General features: G+C 38.9%; 3 protein-coding genes across 3 annotated transcripts; 1 reads left to right on the forward strand and 2 right to left on the reverse strand.

Annotated features, from left to right (window-relative positions):
* Window positions 1–1337: 1337 nt before the first annotated feature.
* On the reverse strand, window positions 1338–5601 carry b4galt4 (UDP-Gal:betaGlcNAc beta 1,4- galactosyltransferase, polypeptide 4). Its single transcript, XM_079171785.1, has 7 exons — window positions 5465–5601; window positions 4288–4820; window positions 3329–3561; window positions 2753–2940; window positions 2446–2568; window positions 2235–2339; window positions 1338–2143 (listed from the first exon to the last, which is right to left on the reverse strand). Exons 2-7 carry the CDS (start codon window positions 4547–4549, stop codon window positions 2008–2010), a joined length of 1047 nt encoding a protein of 348 aa, XP_079027911.1. The 5' UTR covers window positions 4550–4820; window positions 5465–5601; the 3' UTR covers window positions 1338–2007.
* Window positions 5602–8302: 2701 nt separating this feature from the next.
* Window positions 8303–13008, reverse strand: casr (calcium-sensing receptor; the record flags this gene model as incomplete). Its single annotated transcript, XM_079172276.1, has 6 exons — window positions 12787–13008; window positions 12396–12702; window positions 11361–12200; window positions 11032–11262; window positions 9531–9654; window positions 8303–9438 (listed from the first exon to the last, which is right to left on the reverse strand). The coding sequence occupies exons 1-6, from the start codon at window positions 12969–12971 to the stop codon at window positions 8303–8305; spliced, it is 2823 nt and encodes a 940-aa protein (XP_079028402.1). The 5' UTR covers window positions 12972–13008.
* A 3319-nt stretch (window positions 13009–16327) lies between these two features.
* On the forward strand, window positions 16328–20833 carry LOC306705206 (cationic amino acid transporter 2; the record flags this gene model as incomplete). Its single annotated transcript, XM_079171910.1, has 11 exons — window positions 16328–16697; window positions 16838–16993; window positions 17159–17315; window positions 17573–17706; window positions 18197–18419; window positions 18627–18763; window positions 19367–19469; window positions 19867–20000; window positions 20093–20259; window positions 20470–20578; window positions 20691–20833. 11 exons carry the CDS (start codon window positions 16328–16330, stop codon window positions 20831–20833), a joined length of 1833 nt encoding a protein of 610 aa, XP_079028036.1.
* Window positions 20834–22014: the final 1181 nt, after the last annotated feature.

Below are 22014 nucleotides of genomic sequence, written 5' to 3' on the forward strand. Positions count from 1 at the left end.
ATATTTACAAGCAGGAACGATAAAGTACACATTCCAGGCACCACTGGCATTTTAACATATCTGAATGGACCAGTTTGTAGTGCTCTGACTTGCAGAGTTGATATTTTGTGTGCTAGAAGTCACATGTGATCTAGATGACCAGGCTCGGCCTCAACAAGACAAAGCTTTCTTTCTGCACTATAGGAAGAGGAGATGACATCATTCTGTCCATACAAAGCGTCAGACACCCCGCTCTTTCTTTGCTCTGGTAAAAAAAAAAGAAAAAAAAAAGCTATGCTGTCTATGCTGAGAAGACAGTTCATTGTATCTGAATAGTAAAGGGGTTATTCTTGTCCTTACTTTTAGTACATGTCCTTTATGTCCTCAGAGGGATGCAGTGCTGTGATATATCTGCAGCGTAGTTTAGAAATCGCAACACATTCCTTTTGTTGATGTGAAGATGACAATTCAATTGTAAAACTGATTCCAGTTGCCCTCAGCTATATAGTCGGCATATGGTGCTAGACAATTCATGTTTTGGATGCCATGATGTATATTCACACTCTGTATCTCTCCTCTCACTAACAATGCGTCACTAAGGGAATAAACTTCTTTTTATGGGAATGTGAGCAGCTGATTTTATTGACACAGTAATGCAGTGTTCAACTTAATCCAGACCGTCCATATTTGTGCAATCATATATTTACAAGAGTAAAATATTTTAGTATTTAACATTTATTCATCTTTAGTTGTTTTCTTGAGGGCAAACAACATCAAACGCATCTGATTTGTCATTTAAAAATGAAAAATCTGCCTTCTTTAGTTTACACATATATGGTCCACGCTTGTGCTGTGTGACGTCTTCCCCCATTTCAACCAAACTAGACTTAAATAGGTTGTTATTTTGTTACCATGATGAATTAAGACTACTGCTGTGCAAATTGCCAGGCAATAAAAGCACTCTTTTCATATAGTTAACAAGGAGCAGAGACTTCACTCCAGAGGCTTTTCCACAATGGTGGGTTTTGTGCTCTCAGGGCCCCCTGCTGGTCAGATCCACGTACTGCACACTGTTACCATCTTGGTGCCAATTATATATAACTACTCCAATCATCCTGTAACATTAATTCCATAAAATAGTAGTAACACAATTAGTTATGGTATTCCAAATATCCAGGGGAGAAGCTTTTTAGAGGGAGTTTGTTTTATCCTAAAAATCATCCATATCCAATCATCAATCCATAGTCAGAAATATATACATTGTTATAAATTCAAGTGCACATCTTATCGAATAAACTAAAATTGATTTGCCAAAACTGTAGATTCATGCCCCTGCATTTATAAACACCAGAAGACAATTCATAAGAAAATACTATTTATTATATATGTGTTCTAAAGAGAAAAAATCCTATTAGAGGTGATGATCTGGGTTCTCCCATCAACACATACAAAACATGACAAATCAACACGCAAACATTCAAAAGTAATCCAACAGATGACAGTCTCAAAGAGTTAGTATAGCATCATGAATTTCATACATTGATTCATATTAAGTACAAATTCAAATAAAAAGTCAGTGAAACGTGTGATGCTACAATATTACCACAATTTTCTTGGTTGTGATATTTTTACAAAATCTTATTGAGAAGTTGTAGTTTAAAAATAGTTTTACATGTAAAAGCGTTCAACCCACAGGAGAAAACCAACCCTAAAACAATCATATATGTATGGAATGTGACCATGAAAGGAACAGACCGACCACCAACAACTTGTATAAAATGTATATCTAAAAACAATGTAACTCTTCCCAATGGCTGCAGCACTCTGTAGACTTAAGAACAGTTATTCAGTTCACCAACAGTGTGAATAGAGCAAACTGTAGTTATAATAAAGCTTATGAATACATGAAGAGGAGTGGTTGAAGTAAACCGTTTAAATGTGTCACTATAGTTAGTAATATTGCTTAGTCTTAAAAGACGTGTACCATGAAATATTTTTTGGTCACAGTAAAGCTTCACAGTTGTAATCTCAATTCTGTGGCTTACCAATGTCCACAGTAACATTCACATAAAGAGGCTGCCGCTCGAGCAACATAGTCTTATATGAGCAGCTGTTCAGTCCGTCCTTTTTCCAAACCAGAGGTGTTCGTCCTAACAACCTCATCCTGAAAAAAAATCAATAAAGAGATTACATTTAATTGACCACTAATAATGTGCTGAGACAAGCACATTATCCCTATCTCTACATTTACTGACCTGTCTTTGTTTATTTCGTTGCCACTGTCCCGTTTGTGAAACACCATAGTGTAGCGAGCGACCTCAGCGGGCGGCCGCACAATCTTCATTTTCTGCAGCTCAACCCTGCAGACAGCAGACCCACACATGCATTAATGACGGAGAGTCCTACATCTGCTCCAGATGTGATGAAAAGAACAATTAATCCTGTTTTCTCTTGTTACTGTCTCACCTGATGCGAAGGTCGTCATCTTCTCCGCCCCAACCCCAGTAAGTGTTTGAGAATCCATTCACTTGATAAAACTGGTCTTTGGTCATAGCTGTGACTCCTCCAAAGTAGCCTTTGTAACGCAGCCTGAGAGAGGAAGAATACGAAGAAACATTACTGTTCTTTGTTTGGATTTTATATCCGAGCTTTCAAGATAATAGCAGGCCTGAGGAGCTCGCCATCCGTTAACATTGTGTAGTTTATTCACATGGGTAATATAAAGTTTGACTGCTATTGGCTTGCAGTAAACGACTCTTAATCATATACTTACTTGTATCCCGTGGCGTTCCTGCCGACCACTAGGTGTTTGGGCTGCTTGTCACAGACGTATAAATTGTGATCATTTTCAGGAACCAGGTCCACATCGTGGAAGATAAAGCAATCCCAACTGTAGTCCTTCAATGCTTCCAAATACCCGACATTGAGTAACTTGGCACGGTTAAAAGTTGCATCACCAGCCTTTAAAAGAACAGAAAACATAATATAAGTTGACTATCTGCTGTTGAACCGTTTAAAGTTCAGTGTGGATGTCTGTATCTGATGCGTCATTATGCTTTATCAATTAAAAAGAAGATTATTAATAGGTAGGGGCTCGGAGTGTCGAGTCAACTACAGAGCAGCCGCAGCTCAGAAAGTGATTTAATGCTACTTGTGTGGGCCAGTTATTAAATAAAATATTCTTATTAAAATATACTTATATGAAAGAGTTGATCAACAATTGATCAACCAGCTAGTTGTTTAGTTTTCCTTGCAAGAGCAGTTCATAAATCAATACTCTCAGTTCTATGAGCATGACACCTAAACATGAATGGGTTTTAAAACCGTGCGTGGTGTGGAGCCTGTATACCTGCTGGATGACATATATGGCGTAGTGTAGCTGCTGCCTCTGCAGAAAGGGGTGCAGGTGGTTCAAGAGGTAGAGGAGGTGTCTCTCTCTGCTGCGATGAGGGATGAGCACCGCCACGCTCTGCCTCGCCGTGCAGTCTGAGGGCTCGTACTCGCCTTCAGTCACTCCTTTGTTTTTACTCTCCACGTCCTTCAGCGTCAGAGAGGATTCAAAGGACAGCTTCACAGCTCCCTCTGTGGAGGTTAGCAAATGCAACAACAGATCTGAGTCTCTGGGATTATACCTTCATAGGTAATTCATAGCGCAGTACATATCACATATAAACGATTTATTTTGCTCCCTTTTCGAACCTGTACTGGACAGACAACATGTAGCCTCTACAAACGTGTTTATGGAGGAGTAATCCCTGTAGTGCTGGGCGGTATAGCGGTTCAAATGGAATACCATCATACCGGTTACCCGCTAAGACCAAATCTGTTGGAGCTAGTTGCTTTATGTGTCTTGAGAGGGAACCCTAGTCATGGTTATAACTTTAAAACAACAATTAACCCACAACTAACGCTCTTTAACAGGGCATAACACCACGACACAACAGTTTGAAACTGCCAGAATCTTAAAAAATACCGTGATACACATTTTTGGTCATACCGCCCTGCACTACCCTGAAGTGTATGTTTGTGTACAACAATATTGAGAAACATGTACTTACAAACTAAAATTGTCTATCATGCACAGCACAATCAACCATTCATTTTTTTTTTTGAGAAACTACGCACACTGCTGTAGTCGTTAATGTTCAAGGTGACATCACAGACTAGATTGGCACAGACCCTTGTCTAGTTTATTATAGTAAGTTAGCTACACTGTCATGTCGTCACTTTAAAAAGGTGGAGAACGTATAGAAGGAAACAAGAGGGCACCATAAGCAGATAGATTTAAATTACAAACGTAATACGTACGTAGCAATGGTGACTCCTGAGGGCATTCGACTTTTGTCGGTGGAGTTTTTAATCGATTGGGTGCCGCCGTCCGAGTGTTGGGTTTCTCCATCAGACTGTCTGCTTTGATGAGAGTTTGTGGGGAGGCTGAGAAAACCTGACCGGATTTCACCGTTTCACCTGAAAAGGTTGCGATCCATGCCAGCACGGACAGCGAGACGAAGAGCAGGAGAAAGTATTTCCCCCTCCGCAAAGTCTTGCACACAGGCGAATAGAAGCCCATAGCTGTGTGACTGCACTGATGTGGAACAGTAAAGGTGGCAAACTGTAGATGCTGGTGGTTCTAGTTTAGGATATTTCCTCTGTGCAGGACATTTAGGCAACAATGCCGACAGCCACAGGTTCACTATCCGGTCATCCCATGGCGATGAAACATGATGAAGTAAACAGTGAATCAAATATATGATCACTATGAATTAAGGAAAAAGTTATTGGTGAAAATCCATCGCTGAACCCCTCAAAATCCAGTTCCAAGGACTTCAGTTCTCCGACAACTGTTGATTGATAGAGAGAGACATGAAGTTACTGCCATAAATGGTATGTGCGTCACAATCACTCTGTCACTACCACATGATATCATGTAAAACTGCACCCTGATAAGGCATGTTCTAGTTTTAAAGAGATATCACCATTGCTTTACATGTTATCTTCGAAAACAAATGTAGACAAAGTGTTCAGGTTCCTTATCTTTCCCATTTATTCTGTTACACACCACTGAAACAGCTTTCTGAATGGTAACTTAACACCAGTAACTACACACCTATGCTTTATACCTGTCTTTCGTCTTTTCCCCTTGATAACGTTTAGTATTACATTGCAGAGTCTCACTTTTCTCCTCACTTGAACATGTTAATATATCAAAATATCCAACGGTTTTTAATTATTGATTAATTAATTGACAGATCGACGAATCATTGTTCTAAAAGCATGCCAGATAAAATGTTGACCTCGTCAATTCACTTGTTTTGTCTAACCGGTAGCTCAAAAAGCAATATATTCAGTTTACAGTGATACAACTATATTAAACTGTAGGCCATGAATTTCAACACTGTATCAAATACAACAACATGAATGGAGAGACAGGAATGCGGATGTTACGCTGTAGAGCGTTGCCAAACAAACACTCTGAGAAACATACCGTTATTCATATAAAGCTCCGTCGTCTCCTCATTAAACGTTACGGTCCGTGGTTTTTTATAAAAGTAAAAGCTCAAATATATTCCGCAACCTGCAGCTGCACAAAGGTGAGCTCTCTGAGCAGAGTTAGCGTAGCTGTTTGCTAGCTGACGAATGCGGATGTTACTGTAAAGTGCTGTAAAAGTGAACGGTGCGGAGCTTGAACACACCTTGTTTTCAGTTATAACCGCTGATTTAACGCTTCAGATTACGGTTACTGGTTTGGTTGACGCATCTTACCTTTGCCACGAGCTCACATTATTCCATGTTACAACCCGGCAGTGTGTAAAGTCAATATAAGTACACAATACTTCTGCTGGGTGTATTTCATACTAAAAGCTTTCGCACTAAAACTGCGAAGAATATTGATTAAAAAAAGAGCAATTTATTTAGCAATGTATTCTGCAGATACCTCAGATACCTCAAGATATCTGTGTGTTTTATTATGCTACTGAAACAAGATTAACTCACAGCATTTTGAAGGCAGCATCAACAAAAAGGAAGTCATTGCTGTCTTTAGGTGGCTTGATGCATAATGTCCACGCATGTTTTGTATGGACACTTCCGTTAAGTGGTTTTCAAAGTAAAAGCTCGTCGCTCCTGGTGACAATTGCTCTAACTCTGATTTACATGATATTTTTCAACTTTTGTTTCATAAAAAATATATATATATATATCGCTCTATGCTACTTTGCAACTGCATAGCTATTTCATTTTAATATTACTATTTGTAGCACAAATAAAACCATGTATATTCTGTTCTGACTTCAGCAATTTGTAAATGATATGGATAAATTATACAAGCTCCTCTTGTGCCCAGGACTACGACTGCGACAAACATTCCCATCATGCAATACCCATCCTGCAGATCAAAACACAGACAACAGCTGGTCTCTCTGGGCTGCACTGGCTTTGAGGATAAATGTCTTGTCCTCCTGCCAACAGAGGAGGTGGTTGTCCAGCTGCTCCTCAGCCTGTTTCAGGTCAGCTATATGACACTGGATGTCTCAGCATGTCATCCTCCCGTTGAGCGATGTGTGAGGTCCTGCAGTCCTCAAACGCCTTTTTACATACTTTTTATTGTGTGTAAATAGTAAAACAGAAACAGTGGGATGCATTTACAGTATCGTACTATTAATTGCTGTTGTTTTGCCCTGACAACATTATATCACTCTTTATTGAGTTCATTTGATTATTAGTATATCTTGTCTTGCATGTTGTGGATTTTACCACAGATTTTTCTTGATGAATATTTCCTTGGGTGCAATTCCTAGAGTGGCATCGTCGAGTCACACTCATACATTCAACCATGCAAGTTCCCAAAGACCTTAGGGAATATTTTAGGAGCATGGACAAACACAAAGTATTTCTCTTCTCAGCTCACATTACAGGAGCCTTTACTTGGTATTTATGTGAAAAATAAGTACTCAAATCCTTTTCTTACAATACGTAAAAGGGAAAATATACATAACAAGTAAAGGTCGTGTTTAAAATTAGAACTTCATTTATAAATACAAATATACTTAACCGCTCCAAGCTGCTCCTCCCTCTTCTCTATACCTCCTCCAAACTGTGAGGCCATGACTGTGTGGTGTAGTCCTATTGCGAGAATGACATTAACATGTGAGATAGGCCTGTACTGTTTGCAGTTGTCAGAGACTTGTGATAATTTCAAGCAGCGAATGTTCTTTGAGAGATCTACACCAAAATGTCCCATCGACCTCCATCAGCATGTTCATTGTTTTGTTTGGATCAGGTTTTTTTCTTTTATTCAGATCTATATTTCTGAGAGAATTTGAGTTATTTATAAAAGCATATTGGTTGTAATCCTAGATTATACTTCAAACTAATTCAAGTACTTTCAGTTGTGTGAGCTGTAATACAACATTTGTAATTTTTAAATATTAGACAGAATGCAGAAAGGAGACTTTGTCTGGACGGAAACCGAGAAATACAGAATATCCCGAATATCCCGAATAAATCCCAAATGATAGATTACGAAAGAGTCTAAATCAGAATAGGGACACTTTAGACGTTGTGGTTTAGTCTGAATGTGATGACAGCAGTGACGCTTCTTTTATTAAACCAAACAAATATGTCTAATTTATATCACACTTTGTTCTACCCAAATACACCCTGAATAAAGTGGCATGGATTTGGCAATGTCAACGGACTTCACATCTGTTTCTTTTGTTGTCTTGTCGTTGACCACAATAGAATAGAAGTATGGAACGTTGTGTCGACATCCTGTAATTGTGTATTTACAGTGTGACTCATACATCCTCCTGTCTCGCTTAAAGAGCCTGGGTTGTCCTCTGTTCAAATATTGGCACACCAGGCATGTCTTTGTGCTGACCATGGAGGGTTGACTTGTCAGTGTACTTAAGATGTTAGATAGATGGATAGACAGAGACAGACAGACAGATAGAGATAGACAGACAGACAGACAGATAGAGATAGATAGATAGATAGATAGATAGATAAACTAAAAGTTCACTAAAGCAAATAAGATATAATGTCTCCAAAGAAAAAACAACAACTTAAAGATTTAATGTCATGTTTTTTAATAGTACAAAATTGTTGTTATTAGCTTAGTGTACATCAGGGTTATGCTGAAAATAATAAGAGTCACAGGATTCAGGTATACTACAGAATATTATTATGTCTGGTCATCTTTCAGACAAATTGTTAAGAACATGGTAAAATGAAAAGGTCTACATGTAAATGCATTTAAAAATAAAGTCCCAAAACCCACCCCATTAATGGGTTAAATGAAGCTGATGTTTTTACACATATGCTATCACATCAGAGAGCTCCTCCTCGACTCCTCAAAGCTCAAGGACAGAGTAACTGTTCCACTGCCAAAGCTCACCCTTGGCTTGTGCTTCCCTGAAGCCGTGTCGCAGTCATTGCCGTTGGTCTTGAGGCTGATGGATGAGGACGGAGTCGAGGCAGAAGATCCGCCGATGCTGCCAGACTTTTTTCTCGCAGCTGTATTATGTTTCAGCGTAGCTTTTGCAGCCACTTTAAAAGCGTGGGCTGCGGTGCTGCATCGGACTTCCTCGATGGTGTTCCTGAAGGGTTTGAAGAGGATGATGTAGACCTTGTTGAAGAAGATACAGGCCAGCATCCCAAAGCTGGATGCCAGTATAGCAATGACCTCCACAGCAGAAACAAACTTGCCATAAGTACTAAAGTACGCAGGGATAAAAGAGATCCAAACAATAAAGAATATGAGCATGCTGAAGGTGATAAACTTGGCCTCTGTAAAGTTTTCTGGAAGTTTCCGTGACTTGAATGCAAAAAAGAAACATATAGCTGCGAGGAGGCATGTGTAGCCAATAAGAAACCCAAGAGCCATCACAGATCCCTCATTGCAGGTGATAAAAATGATCTCATCAATGTCGTGATTCTTGTAGCTTGACGGAGGGGCATTGTAAAGCCATACCACACATATCATGACTTGAACAAATGTGCACAGAAACACCAACAGAAACTGCAGGTTTAATCCCCACCATTTACGGTGGAGACTTGTAGGGATCTTGGCTTCAAAAACCAGAAGTACTCTGTTAGTTTTCACAAGGATGCAAGATATACAGAGAACAAAACTGATCCCAAAGGCAGGTTGCCGTAAACGGCACATCCAATCCTGTGGCTCTCCGATGAAGACGAGGGAGCTTGAGAAGCAACAGATTAGTGAGAACAGGAGAACGTAGGACAGTTCTCGGTTTGTGGCCTTCACTATTGGGGTGTTGCGGAATCTGACAAAGACCCCCATCACAAAGGCTGTCAAGAGCACACCCAGTACTGCACATATGGCCAAAGCTATCCCGAATGGTTCTGTCCAGGAGAGGAACTCGATTTCCTTCAGGAAGCAGAATGTGTGATTCCCATTGGACCAAGAGTTATATGGACACTTGGTGCAAACACTGGCATCTGTATAGATAACAAAAAAACACATTTGTTTCAACACTAGCCAGGTGTAACATTAGTGGATATGAGATTGTGAATGTTTGGCATCTCAATACCTTTATGAATACTGTACTCTCCATCTGAGCACTCGGTGCATTCAAAGCAGCATGTGGGCATACTGTCAATGATCCCCTTTCTTGTTCCAGGTTCACAGTCCTCACTGCAATTAGAGAATGGCACCTAAAGGGATGCAAACAGACAGAAAAGTTACATGAGAAAAAGCAAATGTGGTTCATTGGTGTAACATTTTTATTGAAAGAAGAATAGGGAGATGGAAATGCGTGAACTATTTTAGGAGCATTTTATACTTTTCCTATGAAGTCAACACGAGAGAAAACAAACAAGACATCAGGAGCAAGATGGGTAGTCTTTTGTTTTCGCAGGCTGAATGCAGTGGAAAGTTTAAATACTCACCAAATTTCAAACGTTCACATGAAACTGTGTAATTTGTAATCAACCCATACAGTACATTTCTATTTCTATATTGATTGCACATTTGGCAAGTGAGGAAATGTTGATTAAGTATTATGCTATAATACACTGTCACTGTGTCCTCTATTTTGGATATATTTCAAAACTGTGACAATATGTATCATAATAATAATAATAATATAATAATCTGAGAATAAATGTTGGTAGTATTTAACAAAAAGTTAATTGATTATGCAACTTTTGAAAAATGTAGAGTGATAGACGACCTTTGTTGCACTGAAGCAAGGTTTCTTCACAGATTCGTCATGATATATGTTGCAAAAAGTCCTGAATGACCTGGTGATTTTTGTCAACTTTTTTTTCACCTGCCAAAAAGGATATGGCCATAAATCATACCCTCTTCATTTATTAATAATTGAATGCATTAATATTATTATTATTGTTGTTTTTTTTTGTTACACGATGATAATAATAATAATAGTAAGAAGAAAAATCTAAAGGATTGTAAGAGGATTAAGAAAACAATCAGGTCCCCATTTCCCAATATCAGCTTAAAGCTGCCCTTATCAATTTTTATGAACAATTGGTTAAATGTATATGTGGAATGTGAAAAGCAGTAATGTAGTAGTAGTGACACACCTACAGATAATTATCAGCCAACTCTTCCATTCCCCTCAGCTCTACAAAGTGTTCTAACATCTTTCATTTCATTGTTTTGGTTTTTATATCCCTCACACTTACTGTTTGGTTCACTCTCACTGCTGAATGCTGAACGCCACCAAATGCTTGCTGCCCAGACAGCCAATGTTAGCGACTAGCAAATGATATGAACAAGTATTTGCTAACATGTTTGCCATAACATGTTCAAGAGGTATCAATGTTGTGTTTATAGTGAGTTCTGCCGCCCACAAGTGGACAAAAGAATCCAGTTGCTGCAGCTTTAAGTGACCCTGCAGCAATGGTAACAATGCACATTTGCAAAGGTGTCAATGTTTCCCTTTTTTGCTGTGATTACCTGCTTATTAATCTTTCTAGATCATGCCAAGAAAAGGAAAATACACCAAATAACAGGGGAGGGAAACAATACATTAATGTGGACATCCTCTACAAAACAGTTAGACTGACCTCAGAACTGTATCCATTCCACAAAATCTTTGTCTTGTCAATGAACAGTTTGGCTCCTCTCTTGAAGTGCACGTTGTAGTATCCGACCTCCTCAAACACCACAGAGCTGTCCTCGGCAGACCTGTGCCAGTTTACAATGGTGTAGTTTGCTGCCAGGTCTGCGTTCTCGTCAAAGTGCATCTTTTCCCCCATGCTGTTGGTGTAGTTCAAATGTCTGAGCTGCTTCAGGGCCTGCGAGGCAGAACCACACATTTAGATTCTTCAAACATGGCTAAAGGTATATGATTTGGCAATGAATTGATTTGGTTTGGGGTTAATGTGTATCTTACCTGCCATGCTTCCATTTTCTTTATATCTGCACAGGAATTGTTGGCAAAGAGTCCATGTCCAGGAGTGCAGGTGAGTATGTCCTGCAGGGCCTGTGCAATGGAATAAACTGCAACATACACGTTATAGGAGATACGAAGGTGTGTGTAGTCCAGGTACGGGGTCTCAACACTTGTGATGTCTTCCTCACCAGTACAACAAGGCCTGAAACTTGTGCTGCCATTCTCACTTTCTTGCTGTCTCAGGCTGTCTTCCAGATAACAGTTGAAGGTTTCTTCCCAAAACTCCCTGACAAATTCATTATGACTGTCTCTCTTCGGTTGCACTTGCTGCAAGAACTCTCTTAAGCCAGGAATATTCCCTGCCTTTAGAACAAAGCCAATAGTCCCCGCTACAACACCAAGATACTCTGGTTTAGCTATAAGAGAGGAGCTAGCCCACGCTTCACTGGCTAACCAGATACGATCTGTGATGTTTCTCCTCACCATCTCTTTGATTAAAGGCTCGATATCTGGGCCGCTGGCAAACACCACGATGACTTTAGCTGTGGAGTTCTCAATCCTGTCAGCCAGCGCTTGGATTTCATGATCCTCAAAATACTGAGAAATAAGTTCATTTAGGTGAATGCAGATGTCTCGCTCCTCCATCTCCTTCTCAAACTTTTCAATCCCTGGGCGTCCATAGTCGTCATCTGAGGCCACAGCAATGACCCAGTTCCACTCAAAGTACCCAATGATGTCTGCCATGGCTGTGGCCTGGTACTCATCTGTAGGAATGGTTCTCATGAAGGACTTGTACTGATTCTTGTTGCTCAGTAGGCGACTAGAAGAGGCATAGCTGATCTGAAACGGTAAAGATTCCAGGTAATCTTTGATTATCATTATTTAACATACAGGTTTTGTCATTTTGTTGTTAAAACACATCATCCAGGATGCATTATATTTCCTGTAAAATGTATAATCCACTGCAAGTAAACTGTATGTTTGCATAATATTCAGGATACAGTGTTGCCTTGTGACCAGTAATCACTTACTCACCTGAGGAATATAAAAGAGACCCAGTAGGTTTGCGACAGCTGTGGAGACTGCGGATCCAGCTGCTCCTACTACTGCAATGGTCGCTGGGATGTGATCAGTGCAGTTGCAAAATTCATCTAAATTCAAGGAGTCAATCTTATTTTGGGCCACAAAACTAAGCGTAGCTTCCAGGGCTTTTGACACCGTGTTGCATGTGTCAAAGATCCTGTAGCCGAGGGTGATGTTGGGCAGGAGAGTACTGCTGTTGTTAATCTCATCAATCGCAAAAATCATGGCCTGCAGCCAACGGAAACCACGGAAATTGAACCTGTAAGAGCAAACAAGGCATGGATTTAGACAAGTTAAGCACACTCATTCAGTCAAATAATGTAAACCGGTCTCAAAATGTTACCTGACACACTGTGTGGACTCGGGCCGAGCGGCGAGGTCTTGGTCTTTGGATGCAACTCCAAAGTGTATGGGGAAAAGACCCCCGAGCAAAATATCACCAGTCATCTGTGCTCTCTGATGGGGCCCATAGGTTGAAATCACATAACTGGACCCCAACACTATCAGGTAATACAGAACCAATCTCATCTTTCTTTTTTTTCTAATGCGTAGGATTATTCTCTACAACTCCCGAGAGTGAAGGTATTTCTCAGTATTATCTTCTCCCATCAATCTGCCTGCTGCGCTGTTTTGTGTTATTCATGTTTGCACTGATGAGATTGTCTGACTGTAGAGAAAAGGGAAAAAACACATCATGCTTTTTTAATCAAATGGGCTACAGTCTGATGTTCAATATATTTCTATTGAAAAATAAACACACATGTAGAAAAGGAAACTTTGTTTTAGTTTGAGATGCTTTTTATTTTCTTGAAAATTCATTCTGTGTGGAAAAAAGTCCAAGCACTGAGCTCGCTTATAAGCATGGAGAAAGGTAAGAATGGTAGAAGCCGACATGACCCTAGGCTATTATTCTCTAGCAGGGCTACGCAGTTACATACGTTTTTTTTAAGAGTCTGGAAATCGTTTTTTTTTAAGAGCTGACTCCTCTGGTAATGTTTCTAAGAAGAGTTTAATTTTAACATTTCACACCTCAGTAATGCTGCAGTCATGCTGCTTGAAATATCCATCTGAACTGAAATAGATTGTGGACATACATGAGTGAAGTCACACTCTAATGACCCTCCTTCTTTTAAGTGCTGGGTCTCATGCTGTGGCCAGTGAAGCCAGTCACCATGGAGAGAAGCCTACTGCATCTGGCTAATACTGCTGGAAAAATGCTGGGGCAGAGCTGTGATAATGAAGTGACTAACGGCTGTAAGAGCCAATGTTGGCCATATTACCAGTATTAGGAGAAGTTCTTTGCACAGCCTTATAATTATATTTAATTTTCTTAATGTCAGCACTTTGGATGGGAAGGATATTTTGCATTAAATTATCAATTTAAACAAAATGATTAGAGAGTATAATCAAATAATTATCCATTGTTACATTTAGTATCCAATGTCCCCCATGTCTTCTTTTTAAATAACAATGATAAAAAGGCCGAAATAACAATTCACACATTTTTTGCCTATTCCGAATTTATTAAAAATAGATAAACAAATGTTTTCAAAGCTAAGTCAGCATATAGTAATTGACTGTATGACCATCTGTTTTAAAAAACGGGTTAATTCTTAATCAAACCTTAATCAAAAAGTAAGCTGACGATGGCTGAATTCTAACTCTCTAACAGTTATTCAGTGCTTTTTAACTCCAAAATAAAAACAATAAAAACATCAAACATGTAAAATGATACAGAATCAAACTTACCACCTGAACTCCTGAGTGCGTGATTTAAATGAAAAAGTTAATCTGCAGGCATGGACAGATTTTAAGGTCTTTTTCCTAAAATATCCAGGGTGCTGAATGAATTCACTGAACAATAGTGTGAGCTTCTGAACCTCTTTCTGCAGATGAATCATTAACAGGGAGAGGGATAGTCCATTTCCTTCAGCTAATGAAGTCTACTCAGTTCACTCCTCCTGAACTAAAGTCATCGCAACCTAAAGTGGGAGAGATTTAGAAATGATCGACTACTACCACATAACTAGAATACAATCATACATGCTGGCTTATAATATGAGAAGAAAGAGACACGTGGTGAAGGTTGTCTTTGTCTACGGCCTTCATAAACGTGTATTTTACGTTGTGTAGGCCTAACTGGATGTTTGTCTGTATTACTACAAACATAATAATTAATTTTTCCAGCAAACATTTAGGTTTATTTTAATTGATCCTCATGGGGTTGACAGTCAATGATAATTTTTCCAGTCAGGTTTAAACTTATATTGCATTTTGCCAGAAGAGCTGCAGCATGATACCAGGAACCCCTGGAAGCAGTGGATCGCACCATTATGTTCCTCAAACAATTAGCTGCCTCCTTATGCTCTGATGAACGGGTCTTCAATTTGTTGCTGGGCAGATGTCTCCTGTGAAAACAATTTTACTTTACAACATGTTGACTTATCTGTGACACGACCCAAAGCTGTGCGTCGTTGAGATATCAGGCACAAGGGATAAAAAGCCTGCACTACACGTTACTCATAGTTTCTTATTTGTTTGAATCATTGAAAGAAAGTCATCCACCTCTGTGATCATGTCTTTTTTGCATCAACATGACCTTTTCTTTGTGTATTGTTTGAATTAGTTTAATTCACAAAAGCAAACTCACAGCATAACTTAGTTCTCAACAGTGTCAATAATTGTGTAAAATTCATTATGTTTTTATGGCAATCATGGTATTATTATTATTATGATTGTGTTTTATTGTAAAAAGAATATGAATCACAAATGTGTGTGTGTTTTAATTTGTTCATTGTAAAATTGAAGTAAAATCTGGCATAAAAGCCTCCATGCTTTCTGAAATGTGTGTTATTGTTTGACATTGCAGAAGTGCCCTCAAACAAATCATTCGTATCCCGTATTTTTCAGAAATGGCATGTATGTCTGAAATGTAACATAATGTGTCAAAAATGTTGAGCAGCAAAGAGTTCACAGTGAATGGATTTATGCTCACAAGTAGCGTGTGGTCACACACACTGCGGTATTCAGCTGAAAAGGTAAGGATGTCTTTCTGATAAGAATAAGTCTATGAATCTACTGGATATGATCTCAGTTTGTTAGATAATATAATATGTCTAGCTCTAAGTGTCTATCATTGTGAAAATAAATGTTATTAAATGACTCCTCGTGTAGTTATTAATAATCGATACGTCATGTAAACAGTAAAATAAAACTTGTACATTAGTGGAGCGACTACCTACTTTAATTTCTTCTTGTTTCATAAACACTGAGCTTTAATTACTTACTGTGGGTGTTAGTGTGTGTTTGTGCTTGCTGCTTACTGAATGTGATGTACTAGGTGATCATTTTCTTAGTGATTGCTTGGCTGAAAGACTTCCTGCGTTACAGCAATTTTACAGCAACTGTAAAATGCAACTGTAAAATGATATGATGGAATTGTGACAATTTAATCATGTAAATGTGTGTCTCTCAAACTTAGACAATTTTTCAGTTTTAAACTATTGCAGTATTTGTTTTTATCAATAGCTGAACTTGGACTCAACCTTTATGCAATGCAATTCTGATGAAATGGACTATAATGAGAAAAATGCTGAGGATTAGAATAACATTTAAGTTACAAATGGTTTTATTAGTGTCTAACATTTGATTTGGAAAAGTACTTTGGAAAATGTAATTGAGTATGTTCTGAATAGCTGTAAACTAAATATTTAGGTAAAATCATAATGAGTGCTATTTTCAAACAACCGTGTACTGAGTAATATTCTATCTTTTCATTTCTTGCTTGTCTTTAAGCTCCTTTAAATTCAACATACATGCTTCAGCTGTTTTTATGTTGCTTTGTCTTGAGCGATCAATGAAACCCTGATGTCTTGATTAATAGGATGTCTGGTGCAAAGATACTGCTATTCCTGCAGAGCTTGTCCCGTAGGAAACCTCTGGAGCCTGAAGGAGAGGTGTCCAACTTTCGGCGATGCCTGACCACCCTCGACCTGGTGGCCCTGGGAGTCGGCAGCACACTGGGGGCCGGTGTGTACGTGTTGTCGGGAGAAGTGGCCAGAACCGTGGCCGGGCCGAGTATCATAATCGCCTTCCTGATCGCAGCAGTGGCCTCCGTCTTTGCAGGACTTTGCTATGCTGAATTTGGAGCTCGTGTTCCCAAGACTGGCTCTGCCTACCTCTACAGCTATGTGACTGTGGGAGAGATATGGGCTTTTATCACTGGCTGGAACTTGTTGCTGTCTTATGTCATTGGTAAAGATAGTGCCACTCTCTGAATACATTTACTGGATGTGATGGGTGTTTATTAGTCATCTTGGAAAAGTATCCTGTAAATACTTCTGTCCTCTTAAACTTTCAAATGAGCCTCAAATCTAAAATAAATTGTCTTTAAGGGACGTCAAGTGTTGCCAGAGCATGGAGTGGGACCTTTGACGATCTCATTGGAAATGTCATTGCCAACTCTCTGGGCAAACAAGCTGCGATGAACTTACCTGGATTGGCTCCCTACCCAGACTTCTTTGCAGCTGGCCTCATAATGCTCTTGGCAGGCAAGTTTCAGTTTGTAACCAAGTGTAAGAGTTCAATATTGTAATTTATGTGTGGAAACTGAAGGAAACAATAGTAGATTATAACATTTTATAAGATCTTTTTATGAACAAGGTTCCATTGTATTCATGACCAACTTTTATATTTTCTGTCTGTTTTCTTTCTAGGGATTCTTGCATTTGGTGTTAAAGAGTCTGCTATTGTAAATAAGGTTTTTACAGCAGTTAACATCCTGGTGTTGCTGTTTGTTATCATCTCTGGAGTCATTAAGGGGGACATCAACAATTGGTACATCGGTGAAGATTCTTTCCTGGATGGATATGAGTATGGGTTCTTGTATTTTATATATAATGAAGAAAAATAAAAGTGCTTCCACCCCATACTGTGCCACACCAACATGTAACATCTCGACTCAATTAGGACTGATGTTGTGCTTTTATGTGTTTAATAACAGTATTGTACAGTAACAGTATTATTCAGGCTGCTATTGTGGACCTTTCTTGCTAAATGTAGGTTTGAAATATGTATCATTCATTGATTATTGTTGCATGACCAAGCATCAACACGTCTTCTCTTTGCAGTAACTACACATCACTGAATGACACAAGCAGATATGGCAGTGGCGGATTTTTCCCTTTTGGCTTCGAGGGAACATTAGCAGGAGCCGCCACATGCTTTTATGCATTTGTTGGATTCGACTGCATTGCCACAACAGGTAAACTAACACCGATGTGCAAGACTGAGAGGGGATGCAGGGGCTTAGCTCGATATAAAAGTCCAATGTTACAATATTGTAAGATAACCCTAGTTCTATAAGCACAGGCAGGGTCCCTCAATGGCATCTATGGGTAATAATCTTCTCCAATCACGACCACGCATTCGCCCACTTAAAATGTCCACAAGCGTAGCTGGCAAATCAGGACATGCCTCCTCAAATATGAGCTGACCCCAGAGTCTATAACGAAGCATACACTGCTGTCAGTTAGGTCCATCCCTGTTGGGGGTGCGCCCGTGTACACCGTGATGGAGGAGGTCAATCATCCCAAGTGTTGTTGGTACCCCCAACTCTGGGGTCCATATGTATTCGGGTAGGCATGTCCTGATTGGCCGGCTGCACTTATGCAAATTTTCAGCAGGCAAATGCGGAGCCTGTGTGAGTTAGAACAATAAGTTACTATACAGTAATAATGTGTTATTTTCTTCAGGAGAGGAGGTTCAAAACCCTCAGAAGTCGATCCCACTAGGCATCGTGGCATCCCTCCTCATCTGCTTCCTGGCTTACTTTGGTGTGTCTGCAGCCCTGACTCTTCTGATGCCGTACTATTTGCTCAGTGTTCACAGCCCGTTGCCGGTGGCCTTTACATACATCGGTTGGGGACCTGCAAAGTATGTAGTGGCTGTGGGATCCCTTTGTGCACTGTCAACAAGGTATGAAATGCAATTCAACTCTGCAAATCAAAGCCAAATCAATCATTACTTGGATTTACCTTTAAATTTAAAATTAAATTGGATGGTTTCATTCTCGGCTAACCTTTCAACTTGGCTAACATACAGTACATCCTGTAAATTAAGATAGTTGGAATCACTATTACGGATTAAAACAAACGCAAATAACATGAATAACCATTCCCACAGCTTACTAGGATCGATGTTCCCGATGCCCCGTGTCCTCTTTGCCATGGCCAGGGATGGACTTCTCTTCAGACCTCTCAGTAGAATGAGTGACAGACAAAGTCCTGTTATCGCGACCCTGGCTTCAGGGGTCGTAGCAGGTAAAACTGCCAACACAAGTCATAATAATTTGAAAGCTTTTTATTGTTTCTGAAAGATTGAGCCTGTTTTGTTTTTGTTTTCAAATACTGTCCTATTTTGAGCTCAGGAGTTAAATGGTTTATGTAAACTACACTTATTCTAAATATATAAATGTATTTATTTATTTGAGGGGAAATATTTGGTGAGAGGATCATTTTTTACTTTTAAAGTTGTATGAAAAAGTCAAAGTCAAAGTCAGCTTTATTGTCAATTTCTCAGTTGAAAAAAACGTTTCTCTCCAGTCCAACATATAAAGTGAATACAGATAATAAAGTGCAAATAGAAAAACATTGAGACAACATATATATTAAGAAAAAACTATCATTTTGTATTTAGCAGCAGTGAGACATAAAGGAGGGAGAGAGTTCAGCTTCCTAACAGCTAAAGTTGTATCGTACAGAGTTGAGTAAATCTGCAGAGGGAACCCTTTAAACTGTTGGTGTCGATTAATGTATGATTGTAGACCAACCTCAAGATAAAGTTATATGAAAAAGGGTTAATTAAATGAGCATTTAAGGAAATTATTTAAGTTTATGTTGTCATTATTATTCATGTCATTTCAGCTATCATGGCGTTATTGTTTGACCTGAAGGCGCTTGTTGACATGATGTCAATTGGGACCCTTTTTGCCTACACACTTGTTGCCATATGCATCCTCATATTAAGGTATGATTCATGATAATGAACATATGTGTGGTATCATTACTCTATGTTTGTTTGTGATGTTTATGAGTGGTGTTGGTGTCGTGGGTGGAAAATGGTTAATGAGCTGTTAGCATAATTTGGTCATTTATAACAGCTGGCAGATACTTTCAGCTTCTACCTTAAGAATGCATTTTTTATTCCATTTAACTACCTTCACTGATAATGACAAAAGATCATTAAGTAAGATGACATTGATCTGTATTATAGACTGGGATTCATTTAATTGATGTGAACCAGGAAAAACAAAGAAACAGGAATAAACTGATGCCACTGATCCTACGTTTAAGTCACAGCTTTATCAATATATATAATTAAATTATGCTTGAGTGCATTTATTTATATTTCCTCACTTTCACAGGTACCAAGCAGACCTCAGCGAGGATTCAAGTTCCAGTAAACCAGAACCCTTTACAGTTACTGGATTGATATTTCCTCCTTCACAAGCCACGTCACGGACATCAAAGAATGTGTCTCTTTTAACTGTTTCTATGAGTAAGTGAACTTAACACCATCCTTGAATATTACACAGCATAGAGATGATTTCCATTGTTAACAATCATTGGAACTTACATTGTCCTCCTCAGTCTTTTTAACTATCATCCTAAGCCTCGTCATATCTGGGGCTGTGGACTCCCAGCAGGCCCTCGAGTGGTGGTGTTTACTTTGTGTCTCTATCATCATACTGATGCTGATCCTCATTACTTTGATCATCTGGAGACACACACAGAACACAACCAAAGCTGCTTTCATGGTATGACTCACCAAACCTAAAGTGCCTAAACCTAAAGTGCACGTTTAATGATTTACATTACCAAATGTAGGAAAAACAGGGAGAACAAAAACCCAACCAGTAACATTTCATATATTTTGTGAAACTGCGTACTTCTAAACAGGGAAGTTGAGTATTTTTTCATTGCTTTGATATTATTGTGTCAATGTTTCTGCTCTTTCATATGCACAGGTTCCTTTTGTGCCAGTGCTTCCTGTTTTCAGCACCTTTGTCAATGTCTATCTTATGGTTCAACTTGGATCAGACACATGGATCCGCTATGCAGTGTGGATGGCAGTAGGTAAGTGAATCACCATCACTGTAAAATACACGTTTTCATTTAACCAAAATGTGCACAGGCATCAAAATAACAAACATGATCATAGGAGATGTATTATTTTCTCTTCAAACAGGTTTGATCATCTACTTCTGTTACGGTGTTCAGCACAGTGTGCAGAAACAAAGGCTCCAGAATTCACACAACCATGTCAGTATTCACAGCATCACCACCACTATGGAGCAAAACTTTGAACCAGGAGAAGACTTACATGGCTAAACAATGTGACGTGCAGATTTACTGATATAAGCATTCAGTGGGTGATTCATCAAGAAAAGCTAAATGCTTTCAATTCATTTAAAAGAAATGGCCAGTATGCATTAATGTCCGAATGGTGTTTGTTCATGAATTCAGAAAGTTAAATATGGTAAAAATATAATAAAGCATTTCAGTCACAACCCTGACCTCTATTTGTATCTCGTTTTCTGGGAAGCTGAATGTCTGGGAAAGTTTGTTTATTTTTTATTTTTTATTTTAACTGTTATTCGTGAATAAAAATTGCAGTCACTTGTATATAAATCACACTGACTGATTATCCCTGAATGAGGCTCCATGCAATATTGTGTTTTCATTTAACTGTTTCAGTTATTGATATTACCTAACAGGCTAGAGTGTACAATTTTGCAAAGAATGGAGCAATGTTTGAGGTTTAAGAGAAACTATTCAAGTACTTTGTCTAAGTGCCAAAACACAACATGAAGCTGATACGTCAGAGGAAATTATGTTATTAAATACAGCTCTTCCAATGTGTAAGTCATTATTTTGTTATCAATATACTACATTTGTTCAGAGACATTACAGTGTTTCACATCCCTGCATGTTCTTTATAGGTGACATGGTCATATTACCCACAATTACTTCACATTTATGCATTTGACTGTTTCATGTATGACATATTATATTGCTAGTGGCAGGGGTTTCTTTTGATGAGCTCCTTGGCTGTTTGTCCACTGCAGGAGCCTGTGTTCCCCATCCTGTGTTCCCAATCCAGTGTTTAACATATTTGTATCACTTCTATCATCATGTAAAATGTAGTCTAACAATTTGTGTGGTATGCATGTGAAATAAACATGATATTTAAATTATGGGGTAAGTCTCCACTTCTCTGTCATCCACCTCCTGTCTTTACTTCCACTTTCTATCCAAAATAATAACCGTCTCCTCCCTCACACATACAAAATGATGTCCTCTTTCTTTTTTTCTGATTATTTCCTATACGCAATACGTGTGACAACGTTGATGACCCATGCACATATGTTTTGATGACACGCAACATTTATACTCAACGGGTAATAGGACCTCATGAAAGGTGTGTTTGTTGAAGAAGTGTCAGTTTCAGTGGGGCGCTGAGCTTATCATTTGGAAAACGAATTTACCTCAAGCACTGATTGTTCACTATT

This window comes from Pholis gunnellus, assembly GCF_910591455.1.
Source record: "Pholis gunnellus genome assembly, chromosome: 13".
NCBI lineage: Eukaryota > Metazoa > Chordata > Actinopteri > Perciformes > Pholidae > Pholis > Pholis gunnellus.

Coding starts and splice junctions, on each gene's coding strand:
- b4galt4 (XM_079171785.1), bottom strand. CDS start 4,549: ATGGGCTTCTATTCGCCTGTGTGCAAGACTTTGCGGAGGGGGAAATAC. Junction 2,941..3,328: donor CCATATATGTCATCCAGCAG/GTATACAGGCTC, acceptor GTTCTTTTAAAG/GCTGGTGATGCAACTTTTAA. Junction 2,340..2,445: donor GATGACGACCTTCGCATCAG/GTGAGACAGTAA, acceptor TGCTGTCTGCAG/GGTTGAGCTGCAGAAAATGA.